Genomic DNA, 25,339 nt, shown 5'->3' with positions numbered 1-25,339 from the left:
CCTCATTTTCTCTATTTCTATTATTTTGAGAATCTGACATTCTTGTTCAGTCGTCCTGGTTTTGTGTACAGCAGCCTGGATAAGAAGTCAGGGATGTACATCTCAATCCCTTTCCAGACGCCGAGCAATGCACATCCCTGCAGGTTTAGCAGCATTCCCTTGTGGTTATTGAGGGTGTGCTAGTTCTGGCTTTATAAAATGCTTTCTAATAATTGATAGTCACTTTCTATTCCTATAGTTTCTTGCCCTTAAAACATAAGGATTGAAGTATTCTCTTGTACACATTACTCCAGTATGTTCCAGCTGGGCTGCTCCTACGCTCTGCTGGTGGATGTAGAAGCCTTTTTGCAGGACCTATGTTCTGCGTATCCCTCACACAAACAGTAGTGCCTCCCCTGTCCTGCCTTGTGCGATATAACGGCCTTGGCATTTACGTACTGCAGTGCTGCACCGAGGGATATTTTGTACAGCTCCTTTTTCATATGAGAAGACTCCAGCGAATTACAGCAGTTGTATTCATAGTGTGGTTTTGTTTAGTAATCACCTCAGGAGACTGTACAGTTCTGAAAAGCATGGAAAAGTATTGTGAGAGGGTTTATGAATTCCACTAATCTTCAAACTGAGTTACCCATTTTCAGGTGTGGGTCTATCCTGCATGGTTTTTACTTTTTAGGAGCTGGGTAATAGCCTTTGGGAGGTCAGCAATTATCCCAGTGCTCCAGGAGTCAAATGCAATTTCATCTCATTTTATTTCATTTTAGATTTATTGCCTTGGTCATTTCAAGCAGATAGATGAGAATGTAATCATCATCAGCTACAGCTTTTGCTGTTCTGTTTCTGCATCTATACAGCTATGGCAGCAATCCCAGGCAGCCCTGTTAGTTCTTCTTGCCGATACTGTTGGCATTCTTCTACCACAGATTTGATCTCAAATTGCATTTTCTTCCACCTGCCTCCACCCTAATGGATGCTCAAAAGGTACTGAGGTAGTTACTTTGTTTAATAATTATATCTAATACATTTGCAAATATATGACTATTGCGTCAGAAACTGAAACTACTTTTATTTTTTTAAGATGGGACGCATATTATCACCTGCAGGTCTGTATAATGCCTTGTTAAATTGCTAAAAGACTATGCCTATGTACAGCTTCCCATCTTCTCTGCAGCTGGCTTGCTGCCCACCTGGCCCGTGGCTCTGGAAAACCTCAGCGATGAGACTTACGCCCTCCTTACTTTCACTTGCCTTATTATTTTTTCTCTGAGTGCAGAGGACATTCTATTAAGCGAGTGCTCTCCTGGCTGCATCGCTGTATCCATTTCCAGCTCTCATCTGCCTAGAAGACATCCCAGACATTTAAACCACCACGTAGATACTTTGCTGCAGGGGTCTTACAGCTTACTACCTATCTGACCTAAGTTTTCTGACTTTTTGTATGTAACTTTTATGAGTTGTTTGCCCCAGTTTAGTCACATGCTTCATTCATTTACTTGATGTAGTTAAAAGCAGAGTATTTGTATGTTATCTGTATTTCCTGGTATTTTAATTTGTTCAATTTTTCTTGGTAATTTACATTATCCTGCTGGTATTTTGATTGTTCTATTGTGTAATATTATGCTGTACATTTTTGTCAGCAGTCTTAGATTCTCACAAAATGCCAACGAAGTCTCTGTTATCTAGCATTTACTGATGTTCAACTATCCAGCTGGCATTCAACCTCATCTCTGCTTTTCCGCTGCTGCTCTTAGTTTAAAGTTCATGCTTGTGCAAATGGCACCAGAAGTTTATTTTCGCTCTTGTGTAGTGCATCAAAGCCAGATATGTGCAAAATTACATTTTCTGAGTCAGTTTGTTTTCCTGATGCGGTGCGTTTTTTCTTTTTGCTATTGTAAGCAAGCTTTGGCAAAACAATTTTCTTGCCAATGCAAAGAATCCCATATGCGAGACAATTACCAGTAGATTTTTCTCCTCTGCTTTGTGCTAATGCATTTATGTTTGCACAAAATTTTTCCTTGTCTATGCAAACATTTTCTTTTCTGAGTGGTTAACGGCTTCTGTGTCTGCCCCACTGACGGCTGGTCTGGGTTTGCTCGCTAATTGTGCACATTAGCTCTGCATTGCTGTAATGCTGCTACATGAGCTCTCCAGGTGCCTCTACATTAGTGTTTTAGTTTAGATCAAGAGTACGCCTTTGAAGCGACTCTGCTGATTATCCCCACATACTGCACTTTGGTTCTCACAGCACAGCAGTCTCCGAGAGCACAAACTGGATTTTATTTCGGGTAAAATGAAACCTGAATGTGTGCTCCAGGAGAGCACCTAAAACGAGCTCCAGCTGCTAATGGGCATTTAGCCCATGAGACCAGACTAGCGCTAGACCACAGTAAAAACCCCTGAAATGCATATTGTGTGGACACCAGTCTGCAGCATCAACCATTTCATTCTGCAGCTCCATACCTATTTGGCCTATTTGTCTGCAGGACTATTTAATGTAAACATAGTTTCTGAGGGCAACTTTGTCCCACGTACAAACTGAATTCATCCATTGGGATGCAAAGCACTCACGGGTTAGCTGTTTTGTAACATTTGGAAAGACAGTGAGCTATTATTTTTCTAGACTGTTGATACTTGGATAATACACATATGCACATATATTAGTCATAGCATACATAAATATGCATATTAGTCATACATTTATATTAAATTACATTACATTCTATTTATTTTAGATAGAAGATATTTCTGGGGTGTTTCTAAAAATTCCCACCAGTTTTCCTGATTTTGGAGCCTCAAGCTATGAGATCTCTTTTTCCAGTGCAATTTTTCGCTAACATCCAATATAGCTCATTTTTATGTCCATCTGTCCATCTTTTATGCCTACTCACATACTACCATAATCATGCTTTCTCTTTTTGTTTCTTTTTCTTTTTTTTTTTTTGAGTCTTTTGCAAGACACTCAGTCTATATCTATCGGAGTAAATCAGTATCTGTGAATGTTCCTGGGCACAAGGATGTTGTCATCTATCCTAACAAAGCGTTACAAGATTTTTTTGCCTACTTTTGGCCTGTGCTGACTATCAGTGTCCCAGGCAATTCCTGGAGAGGCTTTGGAAGTCAGCATGCTCCAGGAGCCGTTCCCAGCAGGCAGCCTGCCTGCAGCCAACCTGCTTTGGAGACTAACAGCTTCTGAGCATCAGCACAGGCTGCTCAGTGCCAGCTGGCCTAAGCACCTAGGAATATTCCTGGGCACATTCAATTTGAAAGTACAGACACAGACATATCTGTCCTTTCTGAAGTGAGGTGCCTATAGGAATCCAGTTACTTCTGATGTCAACGCCCAGGCAGAATGAGGCAAAACAGTGTAACATCCAACTAGTTTCAGTAAATGCTATTCTCTGTCACCAGTGACTTTCTGGAACTAGAGTTACAAAGCTTAATGCATAACCATAAAAAGTATGTCCTAGTGTGGAGTCATTCATCACAGATATCACTGCATTTTTTAACATTTACGGATATCTCTTGTCTTTTTTGTAAAAATAGGAGAAGTACAAATACAGCTCTAAAAAGCCAAGAAAATAAACAATGTTCCAGCGTTAGCCAAAGTATGAGCTGTATCTTCAACCTAGTCTTAAAGCAAGCTCCTGCACCAGATGTGTCCTTAAAATAAATGATTTCTCCCTTCTACAGCTACTTTATACCACATAGGATTCCTTTCACACTCTGCAAAATGCTGATGTAGTCTTACTTTGGAAGTAAAGCAACCTCAGAATGCTATAAAGTTTTCTTTTTGACACTTTAACAGGTATCAGCGACGCTGATACTGACACTGGTACAGACAGGTCGTAAAATCATAATATTTTGATTTAACTCGCCTTTCTAAGTGAAAAATCAGCTTTAAAAAGTTAGCGTTGATGATTACTTCCACAGGAACTCAGTTTATTTAATATAATCTGCTATCAATTGTTTTTTCCTCAGGAAAACTTTGCTTCAGAGTCTTTAAACATTTCCCCAACAGAAATGAGTAGACCTGGGGGTCCACTGACTCCTTTTTATTACAATGAAACTGATCCGAGATATGCCAAATATTTGGCAGGTCCTAATGACAACACTGGGAGTACGGATCATATCTGAGGACTAGCCGAGACACCTAGTTCCTCTCTTCAAGAATGAGAAATAACTTGAGAATTCTGGTTACAATGTCTTACTTTTTTCTGAAAATGATACAAATAGAATATGCACAGAATCAGTCTGGGCAACAGAACTGGGAACTAATTTTCATTTCCTTTCACTATTTAATTAGGTTTCTTAAGCATGCCTCTCAGTGTCTCTGTTTCTGTTCCAGAAGACAAAAGAGAAGAGATAAAATGGACACTTGTTTCATATTGTTGTCTTCCCTTGCGAAGGTTTTATGCCACCTTCATCATTAAAATATCCCAGCAGTGTCTGTTAACTAATGAACTGTACCTATCTTGCACGGCTCACCTGCTCTCTTATCCTCATTCTTTGTGTATGGGACAGGCTGCTTTGTGTTGGTAAGATTTTAGCAATTTCCTTCCTGTAAAAACAAAAGCAAGCAACAACATAGATATACACTTCTGCACGGAGAAGGTAAAGTTGGAAAAGTGCCTTTTACTCTCAGGGTGAAAGGCAAAGGCACTACCTGAGTCTTAGGTCCTGTGGGAGCTTGTTCCACAGTTGTGGACATGCCCCGATGCCAACTCAGTCACCTTACACAGCAGTATTATAAAAAGGGCATTGCTGAAAATCCAACGAGCACAAGCAGTGAATGGAATCATGAAGTATAGTCTTCTCCTGGGGTTTAAGCTAGCACATAAGATACAAAGGATCTTTGGTACTGACGGTGCTATTCTGATGGCCCATCTAGGATTCTATGCCACCAACACTCCTCATTGCCAGCACATGCAAGGAGCCAGAGAAAAAAAAAAAGAAAAATAAAAAGTGGAGGTCATACAGGAGGTCAGTGCTTCATCTGAGATGGAAGATGGATCTTTCCTTCGATGTGTACTGAACGTTACAGCTGAACTGCTGTGTCAGAAAATGCTGGGAATCCAGTCTAGAAAATGGAGGGCGGATGGCCTGGTGTGCTTGCAGCAACTTTGGGTTTTGAGCAGACATGCTGCAGCATTTTCCGCAAGCTGAAGTTTTCCAGAAGATAATTACAACTGCTGCTACTTCACACTTTCCTTTCTTTTACCTCTTAGTAGAAGGTAAATTACAGCAATAATAAATCCTTCTATATAAATGCAAAGCAGAGCTAAAAATGAAATTGATGTTGCAATTTTAATTTACCACTTTCATTGTTAATTTATACGCAAGCAGTGTGCTATGTTTCCCCTGGAAAATAGTCTAATTCCTTTCAAGTATTCCCCATGAAAACCAGATACAGATACTCTGTGTTTCATGCTGTATTCTTTGTATGTCTTAAAAGACTTCTTATTTTTTGTAAGTTGGGAAAAGAACGTATTCCTGTAGTGAGACAAAGCAAAGCAGGTTTCAACCTTTATCTGAAGTTTCTGATTGCTGTGATAAGGGGTGAAGAATAATTTAAGATACCATCAGCTATAATAGATCACAGTAAAATTTACTTTTTTTAAAGTAAAAGCCTTTTTTAAAGTCTTACTGTTCTTATGTATATAAAAGCCATCAGGGGCGCAAACAAAATTGAACTTTTTGGCTGAGCTTACTTCACAACTAGCAGCTTGGTTCCAGCGCAGATCACTAAGCCACACTTTTCAAAAATTCCCCCAGAACTTAAGCCCAGACAAACACCACAACATAAAATTTTCATCGCCAGCCCGCCTCTTTTACAGCACGTTACAGGCAGTGGTCAGGACCAGGCTGTGAGGGTTACCAGGCTTCACCACAGCAGGGGTCATGGTTCGGGCCGGCTCGTACAGAGCATCCCCCAGGCCTGGACTCAAAGGGCAAGTTGGGCAGAGGGTGGCCAGAGGGCCACAGAGGGCGAGCCAGGAACAGCCACTGCGGAGCCACTGTAGGAGAGAAAGCCCTGAAATATTTTGAACTTCTTTGCAACTATTTCTGTGAGTCTCTTTCTATGGGAAAAGTTCAAATGTCTAGCACTCCAGCTGATTTTGGAGGGGAACACCCACCCAACCCCCCCAAACTGGAATGAAAACTTTGAGTTGCAAAAACTTTTGTCTGGGAGAGGTTTCTGGGTAAGTTACGCTACTCATGGCTTTCCTACTGACCATCTGCACCTTCGAGATGACCGGTTGGTACATTATTCACTTCTAAACAGGAAAGAGGGCAGCACTATTGTGAACAATCGCGTTGTTTTCTCTGCCAGATTTCCAGAGAAAGGGAACACATTTTGGGTTGAAACTAATTTCAGATTAAACAAAGTATCTGTAATTTGGTCACCACCATTATTGTACTATTACTTTCATTGTAATGCTACTTTATTACTTAACATTTCAATTTGTATGAGCAAAAACTTTCATCTCTGAACTAGAAATATTTCCCTAAAACCAAGTAAAACATTTTCAAAAGATAAACATCAGAAATCAGTTTTGTACTGATTAGGCTAAAACTACGTAGTGTTCAGCAACGTACTGAAATTATTTAAGTGTTTAAGCAATTGTTTATGAGTACTGCTAAAATGAGAATTCTTAATTTTCTTAACTCCAAAAAAGAATTCTATCCCTTCGTGTCTATAAAAGACAACTAGAACTCAAATGCAATAAAACCATCCCAGCCTAATATTTTAATTCAGTTGTTCAATAATTTCTATTTCTTTGCATTATTTTTACTTTATTATACTTTTATAATACCCTCAAATACATCTATAAAACTTTACAGCCCTTTTCCAACAGCATATGGTGTGTGTTGTGAAGAGAAGCATGTTTATGAGCTCCAAGACAGGAAGACAATTAAAGTACCCTTATGGGACTGAGGCGGGGAAAGTTGACTGAGATTTTGATGTATCCACCACTACCTATCTAATTCTTGAGTGTCCAAGTTTTCATTGCAATTGCATTATAGAATTATCTTGTGTTGGGCTGATAACACTGTACAATCTCTCAATGCTTGAAACTGAAAGCCAGTTAAGTTGCGACACAGTCCCTTTCACAGCAGCAAGTATATCCTGGCTAAATGAACAAAGCTAGCCTTGAATGAACTTAAAATGAATTTTAACTCAACTAACATTTATTCCACTAGAGATGTGGATGTAAATATTCAATGTAGCTAGGTACTATTCAAAAACAATTTGTCATATCGTGATCCAATTCCACTCTCTAAAGGCACATCAGTCAGTTGGGATAGGATATAACAGCAGAGGCTCACTTGTCTTTGAGCTAGATGGGCTGAAATGTGGCTGGTCACAGTTCTCAGTTCTGGGTTTTTAAAACGAACTTTCAGGGACAACCTCTGTGGCTGACATTATTTTGGGGGAGAATGACTGCACAAGGTAGTCACATCATCTGTGAGCTACAAGCTTTTGGAGTCCTCTCGTCTTTCCTGCAACCCTGACTCCAGCAAGAGGGAACCTTGCTGGAATTTCAGGACATATCTGCAGAACAGCTGAGAAACACAAACATAAAAAACACTTCTTGCACATGCATGCACATACCCATGGCTGCACATACTTTTTTTTCTTTCAAAAAGCTCAAAAGCATTGGATGACATTTTGGATGAATGCCTCAACCTCTTCAGTCTGACCTCCTCACCCCTAGGAGCAGTAAGCCCACTCAGGATTTCACTTAGACACTTTGCTCCCTCTGGCGAAAGAATGGTCTCCCTGGTTGAGAGAAGGTGTTCTTTTGGAAACAGCTTTCTGCATTCTTTTTTGACTGTGTGTTTCTGCTTGTTAAGCTTTCAGTGTCTGAACCACACTAAGCTTCTGGGCAGGAAGGAAAGGGTTCATCCACCCCAACACAGGTCTCTAGTGCCATGCTCCAAGATGCAGACCTGCACAGGTGCCTCAGATACCCGTAAGGTCTTAAACCACATCTGGAGGCAAATAAATCCCACTCTGAGTGAGTAACGTCCTGATATCTGATTTCAGTGCTTACGGTCAGGGACTTTGCTCTTTGTGCTGGAGACCCCTAAGGGTAATTCAGCCAGTCAGATACCATAAATTGAGACCTCTCTCCATGGATAAGCTGGGGATGGTATTTGGACAATTAAGTTGGATGCTTGCAGACAAGTGTGTTAAGACTCCACTGCAAAATAAATGCTCGATTCTGCACTAAAATTATATTCCCAGTGTGTGATGAATTAAGAACTAGTACTCATACAGTCAAAACAGTGGTCATGACTCCACACAGGCATCCCCTCCCAAACTGCCAGTTAGGAACTAGACAACTAGAGACACAGACCGGAAGGGAAGGAAATGCTTTTTTAAAATGGAAGCAGAGAGGGAGACTTTCAAGCTTTTCAGACTGCACGTTCATCACTCAAATGTTGTTATAAATACCTTTGCAAACAACTCACACTCTGTAGACAAAAATACTTCAGTGATAAACAACAGAGAAATAAATTAAGTCCTATGGAAAAATGTAAACACTAAGTTTCCCCTCCATCTGCTTTATCCTGGTAATTAAGTCCAAAATCCAGCAGTAGGCACAGAAGCCCACCCAGAGACCACACAGTGAAGGTCAAAACCCAAACTATGACAAAATCGCTAACAAAATGGCTGCAGTCTATCAAATGAATGATGATGACTTTGTTGTGAAGGGAGAGCGGGGAGCTCTGGAGAGGGAGGCATTTATTAGCCCTGCTCTGTGCGACCCAGAACAGCAGCTCTGAGAGACCATGTTCACTCCTTCTGGGCGCTCTTTTGTATATGTTGATTACGAAAGGCACACTCATGCTGCAGTCACCAAAGGATTTCTTGTTGCTCCCACTTTAACGGGTAAGTTTAGAGGTTTCAGAATATCATTTATGCTAATGTAAATGGCATGTGAGTTGTTTACAGCTTAGTGATACGTTTTTCGTAAAAGAGAAAACATAGATATATTTGTGCTTTTAGAGCTTTGTGGGTTTACAGCGAGCCTTCTGGTTTTCAATTTACAAAGGGAAGTTTTTGAAATGGACATTTCAAAACGTCAGGAGTGCTCAGCATTTGAAAGAAGGCTCAGTAAAGGCAGTGAAAAACTGCTGGAGAGTCTGGATTAGACTTTTGGTCTGGAATTGGGAAAGATGCCTTTTGGCATATATTGAATATTTTAAATGGGAGCACAACTATTCAGAAAATACTAAGTAATGATTAGTGTCTAGGAAATAATGTTCTATCCTGTAATGATGGGTAGTATAAATAAATAAAATTATAGTCGATAGATTCTAGAATTCAACTACCTTAAACTCAACTGCAAGGTCTTGTCTTGAACTACCTAAAAAATATGTACTATTTTAGTGATACGCTTCTGGGTTTCTCATGAATTCAGACATACTGTATAAAACAACAAGGTATTTTATAGCTTTTATGTATAAATAAATCAGCAACTTGGAAGAAATACAACATAGTAATAGAAAAAAATGCATTAATTATTCCAAGCAGTCAAACAGGAAAGAGACAAAATGATTAATGAAAGAACAGATATATGATATGACATATCCTGACCAATATATGGGTTATACAGAGACTTACTTACACTGGATAGCTCCAAATGTGGCAATCAAAAACAGAGCTGTGGCATAAAAAATAAAAGGGAGCTCTTTCATTAAAACTTGCTGCTGAATTGAATGAAGGGCAAACAAGGTCTTACCTATGTGAGAATTAGACCCACCTTCTTAATAACAGCTAGGGTTGGTGTTCTTAAACATCAACCATCAGAGTACCCAAGTGCAATCAGCCTGAATGAGATCCCAAGAAATCAATAAAATTCTTGCCAGGCCCCTTAAAACTATTACAGAGCCCCAATGTGCTGCGGAGCAGCAGATTACAGGCTGGCTGTAATTGTTCCCTGGAACAACCCAAACGCAGTTCCTGGGCCTTAATGAATTCTGTACAGCATGAATAGGTCAGCAAAGAGCAGAAATATCTTTTCTCAACTCCTACATGTAGAAATGGTGTGCCCAACAGCTCTGCTCAGTTATTGGGGGCACTTGCCCTGTGCCAATGTATGACTAATGGGCAATGAAACAGAAAGACATTTTTAATCCATTTGTCCATAAAAACTCAGGAAGTACTGCTCTGACTGCTGAGGCATCCATGTGGTTGGATAAAAACCACACAAGATTACAAAAAAAACCTTCTAGGTTTTTTTATAGCAATAAAAATAAAATAGGTGGGAAAGGACATAATCACGTTCCTTAAGTATGATCTTAATCTTTAAGCAAAAAGACATTTCAATTGCATCTTATTAGATACTGTTCGCACCAGTGGCTCATATTGAGTTATTATCTGAACAGTTTGTTAGGGTGCAGTGGCTTCCACAGATACCCGCTAGTGTGCAGCTGAAATGCTGGCAAGGCCCATAGGCTAGCTTGTGCAAATCAGACAGGACAAGTCTACATGTCCAGCACATACTCCTGGCAACTGGAAATTTATCCCACCAGTACTTCTGCTAGATTTCATGCATTCAAGTTTTAAAAGTTCTCCCTAACTTTAATCTCAGCAACCCAGCATGAAACCTCCATAATTTCCACAAAAGCCTTTCCTTCCAATCAGGATAATTTTTCTTCTGCTTTTCCTGAATACTTCCTCTTTTTTTCCAATTAAACTCAGCAGTCTTGGTTGAGTTCTCACTCTACATCATAAAATCCCTCTCTCTCAATTGATTGCAAACTTCAAATATTTGTCGACCACTGAGTTCTCCACCTCTTATGTTTACACGCATTATTTAGGCAGGACATATGGACACTGGAGAGTTACAGCTTCTTGAGCCTCTCCCCATAAATCACTCCTAAATTTCTGGTACATCTGCGCATGTTGCTGCACTTAGGGCTGTGCTTAAGGGCCAAATCTGTTCCTAAGAGAATTAAGAGATGTTGTAGTCAAAATTTCTCTCAAAACTAGCACAAGAGTAACAGAATCCTTGAAAAACAGGCTGGAAATGAATACTTATTCTGCTGTCTATCACAAATATCACTTTGTTTTGCACTTTCCTTGCACGGAATACTGTGGCCTATAGAACACCTTGCTATCCAAGTAAACAGCTTCCTTACATAAGAAGTTTAAAGGGACAATGATTCTTTCAGAAGATAGAAGCCCAAGTCTTTACATGTGCATGAGTAAGTACATCTCTAACTAGTACCATAAACAAAATGGGAGCACATAAGTAAAAGCAGGTTTTCCTAATAATAGCTACCTGCAGATACAGAAGAGACATTTCTGATTGCAGAGGTGTTTCTAAGCCATCTGGATGTCTGTAGGATATAGCCTGCAACTCCATAACACTACATCTTGTATAATATCAAGCATTTTACCAGTGCTTAATGAATAAAAAGATGGTTAGAAGTACTACTTAGAAATACACAATATTGTTAATAAATGACTTCTCTCACTAGGTGTAGATTCTAGAGGAAGAATTTCATATCATCAGGTTCTCAGACTAGTAATTATAGCTTACATTTTGAAAGGCACAACCTTGCTTTCACAGATGCAATTTGCATCAAAATCTGCACTTACAAAATCAGGGACAAGAGTTTTGCACACATAAATTAATTGCTGACACATTTTCTAGAGCTTGAACTGTAGACAATTAGCTATCAATCACTACTGACCACGGCTTTACTCAGTGAGGACACACACAAAGGATAAGGCTCTGCAACTAATACCAGTCCCACAAATACTACAGTGTCCTAAACATCCCCAAACTCCATGAGTTTCACCTGACAAAGAAAAATCTCTTTGGCAGTAAAAGCTGGTACAGAACTGAAGGTTGGAGGAAGGGGGGGTGGAGAGGGAGAGAGAGACTGATTTGCTCTCAATGAATATGAAAAAGCTGATCTCTGCCATTGAGGAAAATTCTTGCACCAGCAAGTGCTGACTGATTGCGATGAGGAATGCTTTATCACCAAGATCCAGACACCCTTTCATATGGTGATTATTATTCCTGTCATGACCCTCTGGTCATCAAGCCACAGTGTCTTCTGTCAGGAAACAACTATCCAATAAGGAATAATCTAGGAATAAGCCCGTAGCATAATATCTCCTACTTGCTTATACACACAGCGGGAGGAGGAAAATCTTCTTCCTATGAGTTATTACCTGCTCTAATCCACTTGGGAAAATAGCAGTATTTCCTTAATTTTGTGAAGCATGCAAACATATTTTTCACAAACCACAGCTACCTGTATAGCGCAGCCAAGAGCTGAAAGAAAATCTAAAAGCTCTCTTAGGTAGTAACAAATAGTCCAACGTCGCCATCAAGTTCATGGCAGCACAGAAATTGTCAAATATTCCCATTAAAGCTTGATAAGGACAAGCAAAGGCTGAATTGCATGCCAGCCTGCCTCTACATTTAATTTCATATTGTCTTCTGTAAGGCTGAAGTCTGGCCTAATTCCTGATGCTATTCTTGGAGCAATGGCTCTGACAAACAGAGGTAACTCATATACAAAGCCCCAACAAACAGCACACACCGCCTAGCAACATTAGCTCTGTTTTAGTTCCCATACAATACAACAGTGCTAAGTTCTTCAGTATAGAGACTTCTTATATTAACACCACCATTGTCCACATTAATATCACCCAACTACAGATTTCTGTGGAACTCATTTAACCTTCCATGCATTATTTCTCTGGCTTTTCTAACTCAGCTGCTTGAGAAAGGAGCTGCCGCTCTGCAGTTGCCGACACGCACACTGCGCTGAAAGCATCCAGGGGAGAAGGGCTGGGAACCCCTGCTCTGGGAGCAGATGTGAGAAGCCATGTCTGGCCACGCAGGCCAGTTCTTTTTGTGTCTTCTCTGTCCGTATTGCTTATGTAGATCACCTACCAGAAGGGCTGTTTTGAATGGTTTTATCCAACTAGCAAGCTAACCCTAAGTAACAAATACAACAATACATATACAACTGTACAGAATAAAAAATTAATGGTGTTAGAGAAGGATGATGCACAGAGACATTATGTGTGACACTGGGGAGGAAGTGGGGGTAAATGCGCATGGTTAATATGAAAAGATGTCAAAAAAAATGAAGCATAATAATAGTGCAATTTATCCTTGCTAAACGTACTGCGCTGTGCTATAATTAAATATGAAAACCTAAATTTATCTCTATGTTCGGCTGTCATTAACTTAACAGGGAGTGCACATGTTCTAATCTAATGGCTGATTTTTTTCTCCATGTGCAGCATATTAAAATGTATATTAGCCTCAAGGTGCATAAACACAAAATAATAGACCAAAGGTTTTGGCCTGTGGAGAAAAAAAATCCATGCTCAAAGGCCGTCAAGTAGCTGGTGATGCAGGGGAGACACTCACTTAGCCTCATTAAGCCAAAGCTCTCTTTTGCTTGTCTTTTGTTCTGCATGACAGCAGCCTCTTTGTTGTATAATAATTCATTCCAAGTTCGTTCCAAGCTACCGAAACTGGTGAACTGTGGCCATTTTAATGAGCAGTATTGGTGGTATGCATAATCTGCAAGCCACGTGGACCAGGCAATCACAGAGCACTGCAGCCAGCAAAATGAGATACTGTCGAAATCACAAATTTGTCAAGTTGTTTTTGGACAGGGTATTATAATAAGCAGTAAAATATGCATCTTATTACTCTGCATCTGCCAGTCAAAGATCACTGTAATGAATGCATGCTGCAGGGTATGACCAGGCCGTTTCCCTAAGTAAAACAAACTGCAGAGCACAAAAAAAGAATTATGTATTTTTGGCAGTGCCTGGATTTTTTTTTTCAAATCCTTTTGCATCAGGAGTTGGATTTTCCTGGCTTGATGTCTGCTGCCAGCAGTGAATGCACTAAAACCGCCACAGCCAAGGAGTTAACGTGAATACATTGTTTCTTAATAGCCACGTTTACCGGCTGTGAATATGAAACTTTAAACTCAGTGCTCGAAGCAAATTTAGCATACAGTACATATAAAACCCACAAAGATTAAACTACTTTAAATCCACTTTAATAATCCTAGTTCCTTTTGTTTTACCCATTTCTACTGCAAATGGCTTCACTGTTAGGGAAGATACATTTAATGTAACAACCTGCAGACTCCGTGAGAAACTGCACTGTAGATAATCACAACATAAACTTCCATAATAGACCAGTTAGGAAAGAAAAATAAAAGTGTTAGAGAGGTCCTTTTTTCTACAAATTGGTCGGGCCAGGGATTGCTCATAATTGCTTTTGGCTTGCAAACGCTGGGAGGTTCACCCATGGCAACAAACATGGTTATGTGCGATTAGCGCAGAGGGGTGCTCTGCTGGCGCTCCCCAAAACGCTACTGGTGATGCTCCACAGAGGGACCATCAGGGTCCCACCTGAAGCCACACCTGTGGAGACCTTTCATCACATCAGGGGAGAAGATGAAAGACTGAGAGGGGGAAGCAGGAGGAAAGGACTTACTTCCGCATCTGCCTACAGATGCTGGTTCAGATGCGTTTTGGCAGAGCCTTATTTTCGGTCAGCCCAACAAGCCTATGTGGCAACAGTCCCTGAGTGTGCTGATGCACAGTTCCCATAATATCCTAAACCGAGAGGTTTCTTGATCAATATTGGCTTACACTTCAGAGGCTTTGCCTGGCTGAGAGCTGTATTTCAGGTGCATACCTCAGCTTATGGGAAAAAGGATCAAACAGCCTAAAATTAATTCCCCTTCCCCCCCCCTCCGACTCTTCTTCAGAACTGGTGATGGCAATATGGGAAAAAGTGTTCTTCGTCTTCCTCTTTATATGAGGAAAAACTTCTTTACGGCGGGGGTGACAGAGCACTGGAACAGGCTGCCCAGGGAGGTTGTGGAGTCCCCTTCTCTGGAGACTTGCAAGACCCGCCTGGATGCAGTCCTGAGTAATGTGCTCTGGGCAGTCCTGCTTTAGCAGGGGAGTTGGACTAGATGATCTCTAGAGGTCCCTTCCAACTCTGAAATTCCGTGATTCCATGATCAATGTTAATTTTTTCTTGCAATCTCCACACTACCATATGATGAGATGGTCCATATTTCTGGATATGGCCAGATATGTGCTGCCTTCTTGTCCTGCTTCTGGCAGGGATAGGGTTAATTTTCACACGGAGCTGGGAGGGACACCGCCTGGACGATGGCTGACCCAAACTAGCCAAAAGGGTATTCCATACCATGTGGTGTCATGCTCAGTATACAGCAGGGGGAGCTGGCTGGGGGGCAGGAATCGCTGCTTGGGAGCGGGCTGGGCTTCGTGTTCCTGTCAGTGAGCGGCTGTACATGAATCGTGTTTGTATATTCCTTTAGCAGTATTGTTGTTGTTGTTGTTTTTCTTTTTCCTTTGCTGTTCTGTTAAATTGACTTTATCTCAACCCACAAGTTTTGCCTTTTTCTTCCAATTCTCCCCCCACCCTGCTGCTGGGGGTGGGGGGATGAGGGAATGGCTGAGTGGTTCTTGTTGCCCGCTGGGGCTAAACCACGACACTTCTTTATGCAGTGCTGAAAATAAGGGGACAGTTCTTCACCACAGTGGACACATTTGCCTCCCCAAACAAGGAGCACTTCAAAAAATGAAGGGTGAAACCCTCTCCTCAGTGAAGGTAGTCAGAGGTCTTGAAGAATCTGCAGGCAGTCAAAACTTGCTGCATGCATTGCAATAGCATTCTTGGATGGCTGAGAGTTCACATTTTATTTATTTATTTAATAGAAGAGCTAGTTTAATAATTTATATGAAATCTTGATGGTATAGCAAGGTTTTTTTCTTTGCCATACAAAAAGCTACTTAGCTTTTACTGCAATCAAGTTAGAATTTAGCAGGTTTAGACTGTTCATAAGACTCGGTTTTTAGTACCCAGAGATACTTGAACGAAGTGTGTATTTTAGTTTAATTTTGAATTCCAGAATTTCAGAGAACAAAATCATCAGCTTGCTAAATTTAAGGTGATGAGAATTTTCACTGAAATTCATACACTGTGTACGTGCAGGATCATTCTCTCCCATCTCTCTGCTGGAAAAAACCCACCTTCCCATAAACGTGTTTTTATCAGATATGTTTTTAAGATTTTCAATACAGCACAACCTTAATAGTTGAGGAGAATCCACTATAAAACCCAGTTTGGTTTGGGTTTTGGATATTTCTGGAATCACGATGCTTAAATTATTACTTTTTCTTCTTTTTAATTTTTTAACCTTTAGACACGATCAAACAAACACAAAACTTCTGGTGCTGAAAGCAAGATATGATACATTCATATATGTTTACCTCTTCCTATAAGCCCACACCTACCAACTGAATACACCGCCGTATTTTTAATGTTTAGTTACCTGCATGTATAGAGACCACTGTGTTGAGCATGATTTTTATAGCTGTCATTAGGTGGAAGTTTATACAGAAAAATACTATACCACTTCTTTGACCACCAGCTGACACCAGTGCATTTTTGGCACATAATCAGTTCATCTCTCTGGAGTAAGATCAGTGAGCAACTAATAAAAGAGTCCTGTAATAAACAGACAAGGTGAGACACTGACTACACACAGGAGATCAAATTGCACCTCTGGGGAATACTGTATCATACCCAGATACCTAGTGAGAACAGTTATCTTTATTGCTCCTGGTCATGTATCTTCCTGAGAAACTCAGGAACATTATTTTAAAACACAATTCTGTTAATTTTGGATTATAAGGATACCACCTGTGCTCTCCCTCTCTCTTATGCAGCCACCCTAATAACTTTGGGTTGTAAGAGCATGCTCTACATCTTAACTGTCTGCCTGATTGCGTCATGCACTTGATCTCAGTCCTAAATTCATGCTGAGGTAAGTGTGCTTTTACAAAAGTTCTTCCTCAAGGGAGTCAGTGAGAAGCAGTGTGGTGTCATCATTACCTTGCCATTCTCTCATCTCAGTGTCGAGATTTGCAAGCTGAGATTATAACTGAGACAAGCTGACAAGTTTTATTCCATGCATTTAATGGAAAGGTGATTCAGAGGTGATATTAATGACAGTCATCTGTGTCAGGGCTTCAAATGTCAGGTCCTCCCACAGAAAAAAAACACAACTAAATAAGCCATCAGAAAAGCAATGAGGAAGGAAGCCCAGAAGACTGGCTTTGTCCACCTTTCTGAGTCTGATGCAGCATCTATGTTAGGGCTGTCTTTGGAGCGGTTATGGATAAGGTTACAGCCACAGGAAAGAATGAATAAAATTGGTGGAGCTATGGAAAACAGTATCACCCGGTGACTGGAAGCCACGACTGAGGTTAGCATTTCTAAGTGGGAATCTCATTGCTATTACAGGCAGTGTAGTACCACAGGTCACATCTTGGACAATGGCAAGAATTGACTCCAGCAGCAACTGCTGTGTTAGCAAAAGGAAAAAACTAGCACTATTGAAAAAACGATCAGAAAATATCTACTAGCTGGCACAAAGATGATAAATTTAGGGTCTATATATGAAAAAATACATTCTGCAATGGTGAAAAACATAAAAACAGCACTCAAGTTTCCCAAATATTTTCCAGTGCTATGATGCTTCTCATATGTTAATGGCTATAAATTATCAGATGAAAGTATTGCTTTCATTAATGCAGAAGCATGAACAGGTACTAATCAACATGATTTTCAGCTAAAAGTTGATATGTTTGCTATTATACTGCTTATTATATTACAATATTTAGCACAGTATTTTTAGTATTCTTTCTATTTAGGAAGGAAATTATTGTGATAAATGCAACAACTGACAGTGATAACTGTTCAGTTTGTCATTTATCTGGTGACTGCATGGCAAGGCAGCTTCAGTCTGATGTCAGGTGTACCGTTTAGAAGAAAGTATTTATCTTTTAGTTTACTCTGGTCATCCAATACGACAATATTTCATGACAAAACTCTCCTGTGTCACTCTCCTGTGGCAATACTCTGCACTCAGCATCCGTTTGATGCTGAAACCAGGAAAGAAAATAAATTATCAAAAGAATAGTGCACTCCTATCTAAAAATATGGACATTAACATTCAATATTGCACTGTGAATCACAATAGATACTGTTATGAACATACTTAGCTGGGAATAGGACCAGTCCTAACTCTGTAATATATTAAAAACTGTGAGAGGCTCAATGAACTTGCATACAATCATAAGGCATGTGGTTCTTGATGCTGTCGAAAACAATTCTTGTCCCTCAGTTCCTTCTTGTTAAATTGTCAAATGCCTGAACTTCTTATCCCTGTGATTCTATATGAAAATTAATAGGAATTTTGTAAAAAAGTGGATGATGATTCCTTTATATTTTTACATTTACTGTAACAAAAATACAACATCTCAAAATTATCATCTTCACTTTTTTTTTTTAATGCAGAAGTTCATCAGTATTTGCTGTTTAGTTTCTCATGGGGTCTTACTGAAGAAACTGCATTTCATCTCACAGTAATACCAAGACAAACTTGAACAACTCCTGATAAGTTTTTAAAATCGTAATGCAGGATTTTGGCTTTCAAATTTTGCTCCATGTATAACATCTATATTCCTAAACATTACTTTTCTCGATGAGAACATATACATCACATCAACAGGCTATCTTCTCTTTTCCAAATAGAGAGCAATGGCAAGTTTTTAGTGAATTTATTTTAGAAAGAGAAGCGTATGTTATGACTTGCTGCCAAGCAAGCTAGATATTTGTGTTTGAATCTAGATGAAACTACAGTACTTAACTAAATTTACTAGGCACAAGTACATGAAATCCAATATTGATAATAATTTATGAAGGTAAGAATACTGATTCCTATAATACTGCAAACTTAGTTTATGATAACATAATTAGTTACACTAATAACACTGCTTAGGCACAGTCTTGCTAATTATGATATTATAAATATTAATGATATCAAGCCTTTGTATTTGATTGCCCCTAGTAGGATCATTTATCATGGTATTTCTTTTACCCGTGCTGTATTATTTTTCTTCCTTTTGCCTTGAATGTTCATTCCTGGACTAACAGCCATCCTGAGCTTATGCCTAAAATATATCACTACCTTATCAATGATGCAGCCTGGTTAACTTTATATGTTATTATTTAGTAGCAATGATCCAATGATATAATTCAGTGCTAAGGGCAATCAAATACACCATCAGTTATATTCTGTGTGCCTTGTTCCTTGTAGATGTCTAACAGAGCCAGCCAGACAAGATTACATAGGGCTTTGTTTTCATTCTTTTTCACGTGACCTGTTTCAAGTTAAGATTCCTTTGAATTATTAAATGCTTCCTTAAAGCATCTTTTCACGCTACCTTTTTAAAGTTAATTATTGATGTAGTGACAAGAGGAAAAGACTAAGAATTATATTTTTTTTTCTCATTCAGAAGGACATGAGAAACATCTTTGACAATGGTTGTCTGTTTAGTAAAATACAAAGGTAATACAAAGATAGAACACTGAATGCAACTTTAAAGAATTACAACAAATCTCTGTCATGTGAGTTGGAAATGCTGTTTATGTTTCTACAGGTGTTAAAGGAAGGAAGTTTAGATATAACCCTTTAAGCCTGGTTTAACTGCTTAACATAAGTAGATGAAAATGAAACTGCTTATATCTTGTTTTATTTTTAAGCAGCGTATTATCCAGAGCTTTAGGAATAGGATTGTCTTTTCTCCTGGAAGGTAATGTTATAATTTTCAGAGCTCCACAGAGAACAACAACAATATAGGAGTCTCTAATCTCCTGCTAAATCCAGCTCCAGTCATCAGCAAAGATAAGCAGAGATTTGGAGGCGTTTGACACTCCAAATCCTATTCTTTTGTAATTCTTTACTTTTTACAACATTTTCAACAGTGTTATATCAGATTTTTGGAAGGATAATCAATAGGCATGATGTATAACTGAAATCAGTCTTCAAAGTGATCCCCTCTAGTAACCAGAAACAAAAGCTCAGCCTCCCTGCTGTGCAGGTATTTTGCTTAGAGCAGTAGGCAGCGGGGCATCAGTAGGAAGCCAGTTACACCTCCCTGCTTCTCAGCATGGATCAGCCGGTGCCCTGGTGGAGGGGTGAGCAGGCGGCTGCGAACCCATTGCATCTGGCAAAAATCTCCAAAGATGCCTTTGTAGCAGGGAACTACTAGAGCAGAGAGGAAAGACACTCCAGAGGTTATGATTTCAGAGAGACCACAGTTTACATTCATATTCCACCACAGACTTTCTAGGTTTAAATGATTTTGCGGAATCTATTAAATTATTCAGTGTCGCTCTTCCTCACCTGGAACTTCCCTGCCTTGCAGAGCTTTTGGGAGTCAGCACACACGAAAGATCATGAGTTGCTCAGGTACGATGATTGAAGGGCCACACCTACCTGATCTAGTGTTCCAACTAAAAGCTGGTTTGTGCAAGTTTTCTCAGCTGGTCATGTCCAGTGCTAAGAGTTTTCACGTCTCCAGAATGTTGCACCCTGGCTGGAACACTCAGGAACTTCTGGCACAACATTAATATCAATCTGAATCGAGTTGAGTTTCATTAAAACAAGCACTTCCAGAACTTGTTCCAATGTATTTGTAATTTTACATCCAACACTTTTTTTAAAGACGTGATGTTATGAATCAAGTTGAGAGATCATATTTATAGTAAAAATGTTATCCCATATAAAGTCATTTCAACTTTGCCTTCTTAAGCTGCCTTCAGATATTTGTTAATACCCAGAAGGAAAAAGACTTGGTGACTAATTATGACAGCAGCAGTGGTTAACCAAGCAGGTAGCAGAAACTGCGTGCAATGATTATGGAATTGCATTCAAAGCCAAGTTGATATACAGGAACGGCAATGAAACAACATACCTTTCCCATCAGATCAGCAATTCTAGGTACTGGTTTTCCTTTCTGATGGCGCATGGTTGCAGGACTCTGTCCATTCCAGTCTCCAAGTTCCTCAATGCTTTTCAAGTAAAGAAGAGCTCGCAGTCCAGTGCAGTAGTCATCAATAACAGTGAAATCTTGATTCTGGATTGCGCTGCACACCTAAGAAATGTCAGTTATCAGCAACATCCTGGCAGAGGAGCATATGGAATTAACAAGCTCTTCGGACTTACCGATTATCAGACAACCCTTCCTGCAAGTTCACCAGGAAAGAACTACAAGAATTCAGGATATTAATTGGCTGCTTAATCCTATGTCATGACACCACCACTGCAGTTCAGGAAAAAAAAGGACTCAGTAACACTAGTTATGCCTAGGTTTCCTAATGGCAGCTCTTAGACCAGACCTGAAGGCTGTTCAGAAGTAAGCCTGCAAGCCCAGCCCCAAGCGTGCCTTCCGGGGCGCTGATGCTGAGGATGCCAAGCGTACTGGCAAACCACCAGCTATGCTCAGACCTTTGCCTGCTGACAGACAGCGGTATTCCCCAGCTTGCTCTGTTCAGGAAGCACAGACATATTTGGTTAGGTCTCAGTCAAGAAAATCGCAGAACCACAGACTTGCTGAGGTTGCAAGGCATCTCTAGAGATTGTCTTGTCCAACCTCCCAGCTCAGAGAAGGGTCAACTAGAGGAGGCTACCCAAGACCGTATCCAGTCGGGGTTTGAATATCTCCAAAGACAGAGACTACACAAGCTCTCTGGGGAAGCTGGTCCAGTGTTCAATCTCCCTTGCAGCTTTTTCTTATATTTGAATGGAATTTCCTGTGTTCCAGTTTATGTCCATTGCCTCTTGTCCTTTCACTGGCTACCCCTGAGAAGAATCTGGCTCCAATGAAAGTGTCTCAGCGAACAGCCCCCATTAAGCTCACCTGCTAGTATGAGTGAGCATTGCCAGGCACAGAACAGAACGGTCCCCTTCCGCTCATCACTATTTGCCATTTAGTGGTACTGGGAGGCCAGGCCACTTTATTTTAAATACTTTAGAAACACAGACAGCAACATAGCTTTATAGATATATAAAGCAATGATCCCTAACCTGCAGAGCTTAACATGTAAACACAAAAATACTGACAGCAGAGAATAGTCTGACCATCTACACATATTCTTCTGGACCACTTTGTGGATATCAGCTCAGGTTTAAACCCACAGAGATCCCAACCAAACTGACAAGTGAATAAAAAATCCCCAACTCTTCTCTGAACACTTTCTCATTAGCTAAACTCTAATCATCCATCAGTGACGAGGTGCAGGGTTGGTTGAGTACCATTAATTGTCAGTCCCTGGAAATGCTCTGAAATTCCATATGTGTCAGTCTTTTCAGCCTCTGATTCAGCTTTTACTCTAAAAGCTGAAAGGAATGCTCGTGATAATACCAACACTTACATATACACATAACGAACACAACAAATAGCCACCTATTTTAGAACATGAAAGTGTGCACATGCACAAAGACATCCACACTCCTTGGACATGAAAACACACCTTGGATCATAATTGACATTGATACTTAAAAAATACTGGAAATATATAATTGTTTTTCACATTTCAGAAATGATAATACAACTTACAATTCTGAGGACAGGTACACATCACATTGTAAAATACCATACGCTACAGCTGTACAAGGAAAAAATAAGGGCAAACTATAAAATAAGCACAAGAACATTTTCTATGCAGCGCATTTACATTACACAAAATCTGTTTCTCTGGAGAAACAGCGTGGGCATTAATTAGGTCTGTTATGCCTTCCATAGACTTCAAGACCTTTTTTTTCCTCAGCAATTATAGAGAACATCATAATAATTTCCTGTACAGGTTATTTAACTGCAAAACTCAACGCATGCTTATTTAAACCTTTTTGTTCACCAAGGAATTCTCTATTTTTTTAGTGCATGGGTAACACTTTTATTAGCTATTCTTAAAAATACTAAAACTGCAAAAAAATACAGTTAAAAGCCATGTCATGTCACTTGAAACAAATTCAAGCACTGTTGTCAAAATCCTGAAATATTTTGACAGGATGTATACACATGAGATACACTGGAGGATACCTGTAATAACCTTATAAATAAAGAGGCTTTTACTGTTTTCCATTTTGCGGTGCAGTGTTATGAACTGCAATAATATAAAAATGTGCAGAAGATGATATCACACTAAGAGCTAACATTTGACTCCTGTGAGTCTATGTACAGGGCACTTTTCGCCTTCCCTGGAAAGCCAGGTAGGCTCCAGAACCAAAGGCTTTTTTTGAAGAAAAATGTAAATCTCTGGACTAAAGAAAAATGTTATCCAAAAAGGAGAGACTTAGAAACAGAATTAGCAAGTAGTTTCAGAAGATCCTCTATAGGCTCCTCCTTCTGTAGGAGCCTTACGACCATGGTGGTCAACAGTGCAGATAATTAACCAAAGCCGTGCCTTTCACTGATTTCACTGTGATAAAAGCAAGTGCTTATGTTATGGGCCTTTCCTAGAACATGAGAGATTCAAACGTTAACACATACAAAACCAACAGAAATAGTTTTTTCCATGTTTTTGGCGAACTTGAAAACCTTCTGAGCTTCAAAATTTCTTATGTTGTGCATATTAGATGGTGAGACTTGTGTTTTAGGCTTGCAGTATCTTCCATGAATCAATGTAGAAACCTTTGCTGCATTTTAAAAGGTGGTGAACAAAGTCAAGATAAAAGGTCGCCCTGACCCATCAGCCATGACAATTTCTACACCACAAAGAGAGGTTTTTAGCATCATACCTGGTTGCCTCTGAATAACCAGTTTAAATGACACTGTGCCCTCTTCTCAGCACAAGAGAAGTGTCAGGGCAATAGACCAGGTAAGGCTCAAACTCACACATCCGGAAAAATCGCAGAAGAACTGAACCAACTGAAGAAGAAGAACTGATCTCCACACATCATTAATGTCCCTGCTTCACTCCTGCTGCTTGCACTGGGAATAGGTATGCCTCCCCTCCCTTGCAAAGCTAAATGTTGAGCCCCCTCTTCTGCTGGTATCTTATTTTCTGGGGGTGAAGAGAAGGAAGACCAGCCCTGTTCCACTTGAAACAGTTAGGCAGAAAGTAGCTTTTTCTTCTTTGGGAGAGACAGGCCCTGTGAGCAACCTATGGGACAGAGTGAGGTCCAGATCACAATGAAGCTGTTAGCTGTCCTGTTGACAACTGCTGTCCTGCTGTCTTGCTTGTGTTTGTCTCTAGCTTTGGACTAGAACTTGGGCTAGAAGAGAAAGGTGCTACATTTTTCCTGCTTAGAAAGGTAACGTGTATTATTCACATTGTGCTAATATAAAGACAGAAAATTTTGTACAAGCTTGGTTTAACTGCATTGCCTGGCTCTGCCTTGGCAGTAAAACTGCTACGATTTCATTTTTAACATCTGACCTCCTCCCCTTTCCCCCAGATCTAGACTCCAATGATTGCCCATTATGTCCCAAAAGAGAAAAGCAGGCCAACATGCTATGCATGATCAATTATACCGTGTGCTCAGTATTCTGAAATCTAAAACTGTTCACAGAATAAGTTGCAACTGTAGGTTACAATTCTAATCTATACAGGCATGCCTGAGATACTAAAAGACACAATGCCTGCTTTGCTGCTGGTAAATCAAACATCCACCAAATGATCTCATTGGGGAATGGGGATGTGAAATGAATCACAGGCTAAGGCTCTAAGTAAAACTGTTCTGCAAAACACAATGATGGGAGAGGCATGCAAAGGTCTCTGCTGATGTCTTGCATAAGAAACGACCTGTCTGCTCTGTTACTAAATAAACATAAATACTGAGCCTAACTTTGTCACAGGATCTAGAGTCATTACAAATCTTAATTGAGGACCTGGAGTCAAATGGCAGGAGATTATTATTGTGTAAAAAGAATTTTACAGGTTATACAATTGCTCTTAATCATTCACATCAATCTGAAACTTTTAATTTACATATTTTGAAGGAAAAGTTCATTATTGGTGACAGGTACTACCACATCAGGTACAAAACATTGTAAATGCCTTTGCTTTTAGCAGAATCATTACACAAAAAAGAGAGGCTGATTTCTGAAGTCTTTACTGAGACAAATCCCCTGTACCATTTACTGAGAGCTCTGTCTGTGTAAGACCTTTTAGGTTTTGTCCGTAGTCTATTTTTCTAGGAGCAATGGGAAAAATACCCAGGCATTCCATTTTATTTTTGTTTTGCTCTCTGCACAAATGGACGTGGTTCCTGTCGAAACTTTGGCACATCCTGGGGGACTGTGTAGAAGACCTGTGCCATCCATGCAGAACCTGGACAAAGTGGCTGAGGCCTTTGCAGCCAGATCACGCACTAATGCAATTCCTATCCAGAGCTGTCCTAGCATTTTCCCATTGGAGGATGCTGCAGAGGACAAAATATT

General features: G+C 39.9%; 1 protein-coding gene across 2 annotated transcripts in view; it reads right to left on the bottom strand.

The window, feature by feature from the left end:
- Positions 1-25,339, bottom strand: part of DPYD (dihydropyrimidine dehydrogenase) — a 365,352-nt gene that overhangs the window by 30,990 nt on the left and 309,023 nt on the right. For both annotated transcript variants that reach the window (XR_012588641.1, XM_074597190.1), the window contains exon 20: positions 20,870-21,049. Coding sequence is in view for 1 of the 2 variants with exons in the window: in XM_074597190.1 (XP_074453291.1) it covers positions 20,870-21,049 (180 nt within the window). In the remaining variant the exon portion in view is untranslated. The remainder of the gene's footprint in view (positions 1-20,869; positions 21,050-25,339) is intronic.

The sequence above is a fragment of the Larus michahellis genome, chromosome 8 (genome assembly GCF_964199755.1).
Source record: "Larus michahellis chromosome 8, bLarMic1.1, whole genome shotgun sequence".
NCBI classification, from domain to species: domain Eukaryota; kingdom Metazoa; phylum Chordata; class Aves; order Charadriiformes; family Laridae; genus Larus; species Larus michahellis.
Note: the sequence above shows the minus strand (reverse complement) of the source record. Positions and strands in the feature narration are given on the sequence as shown.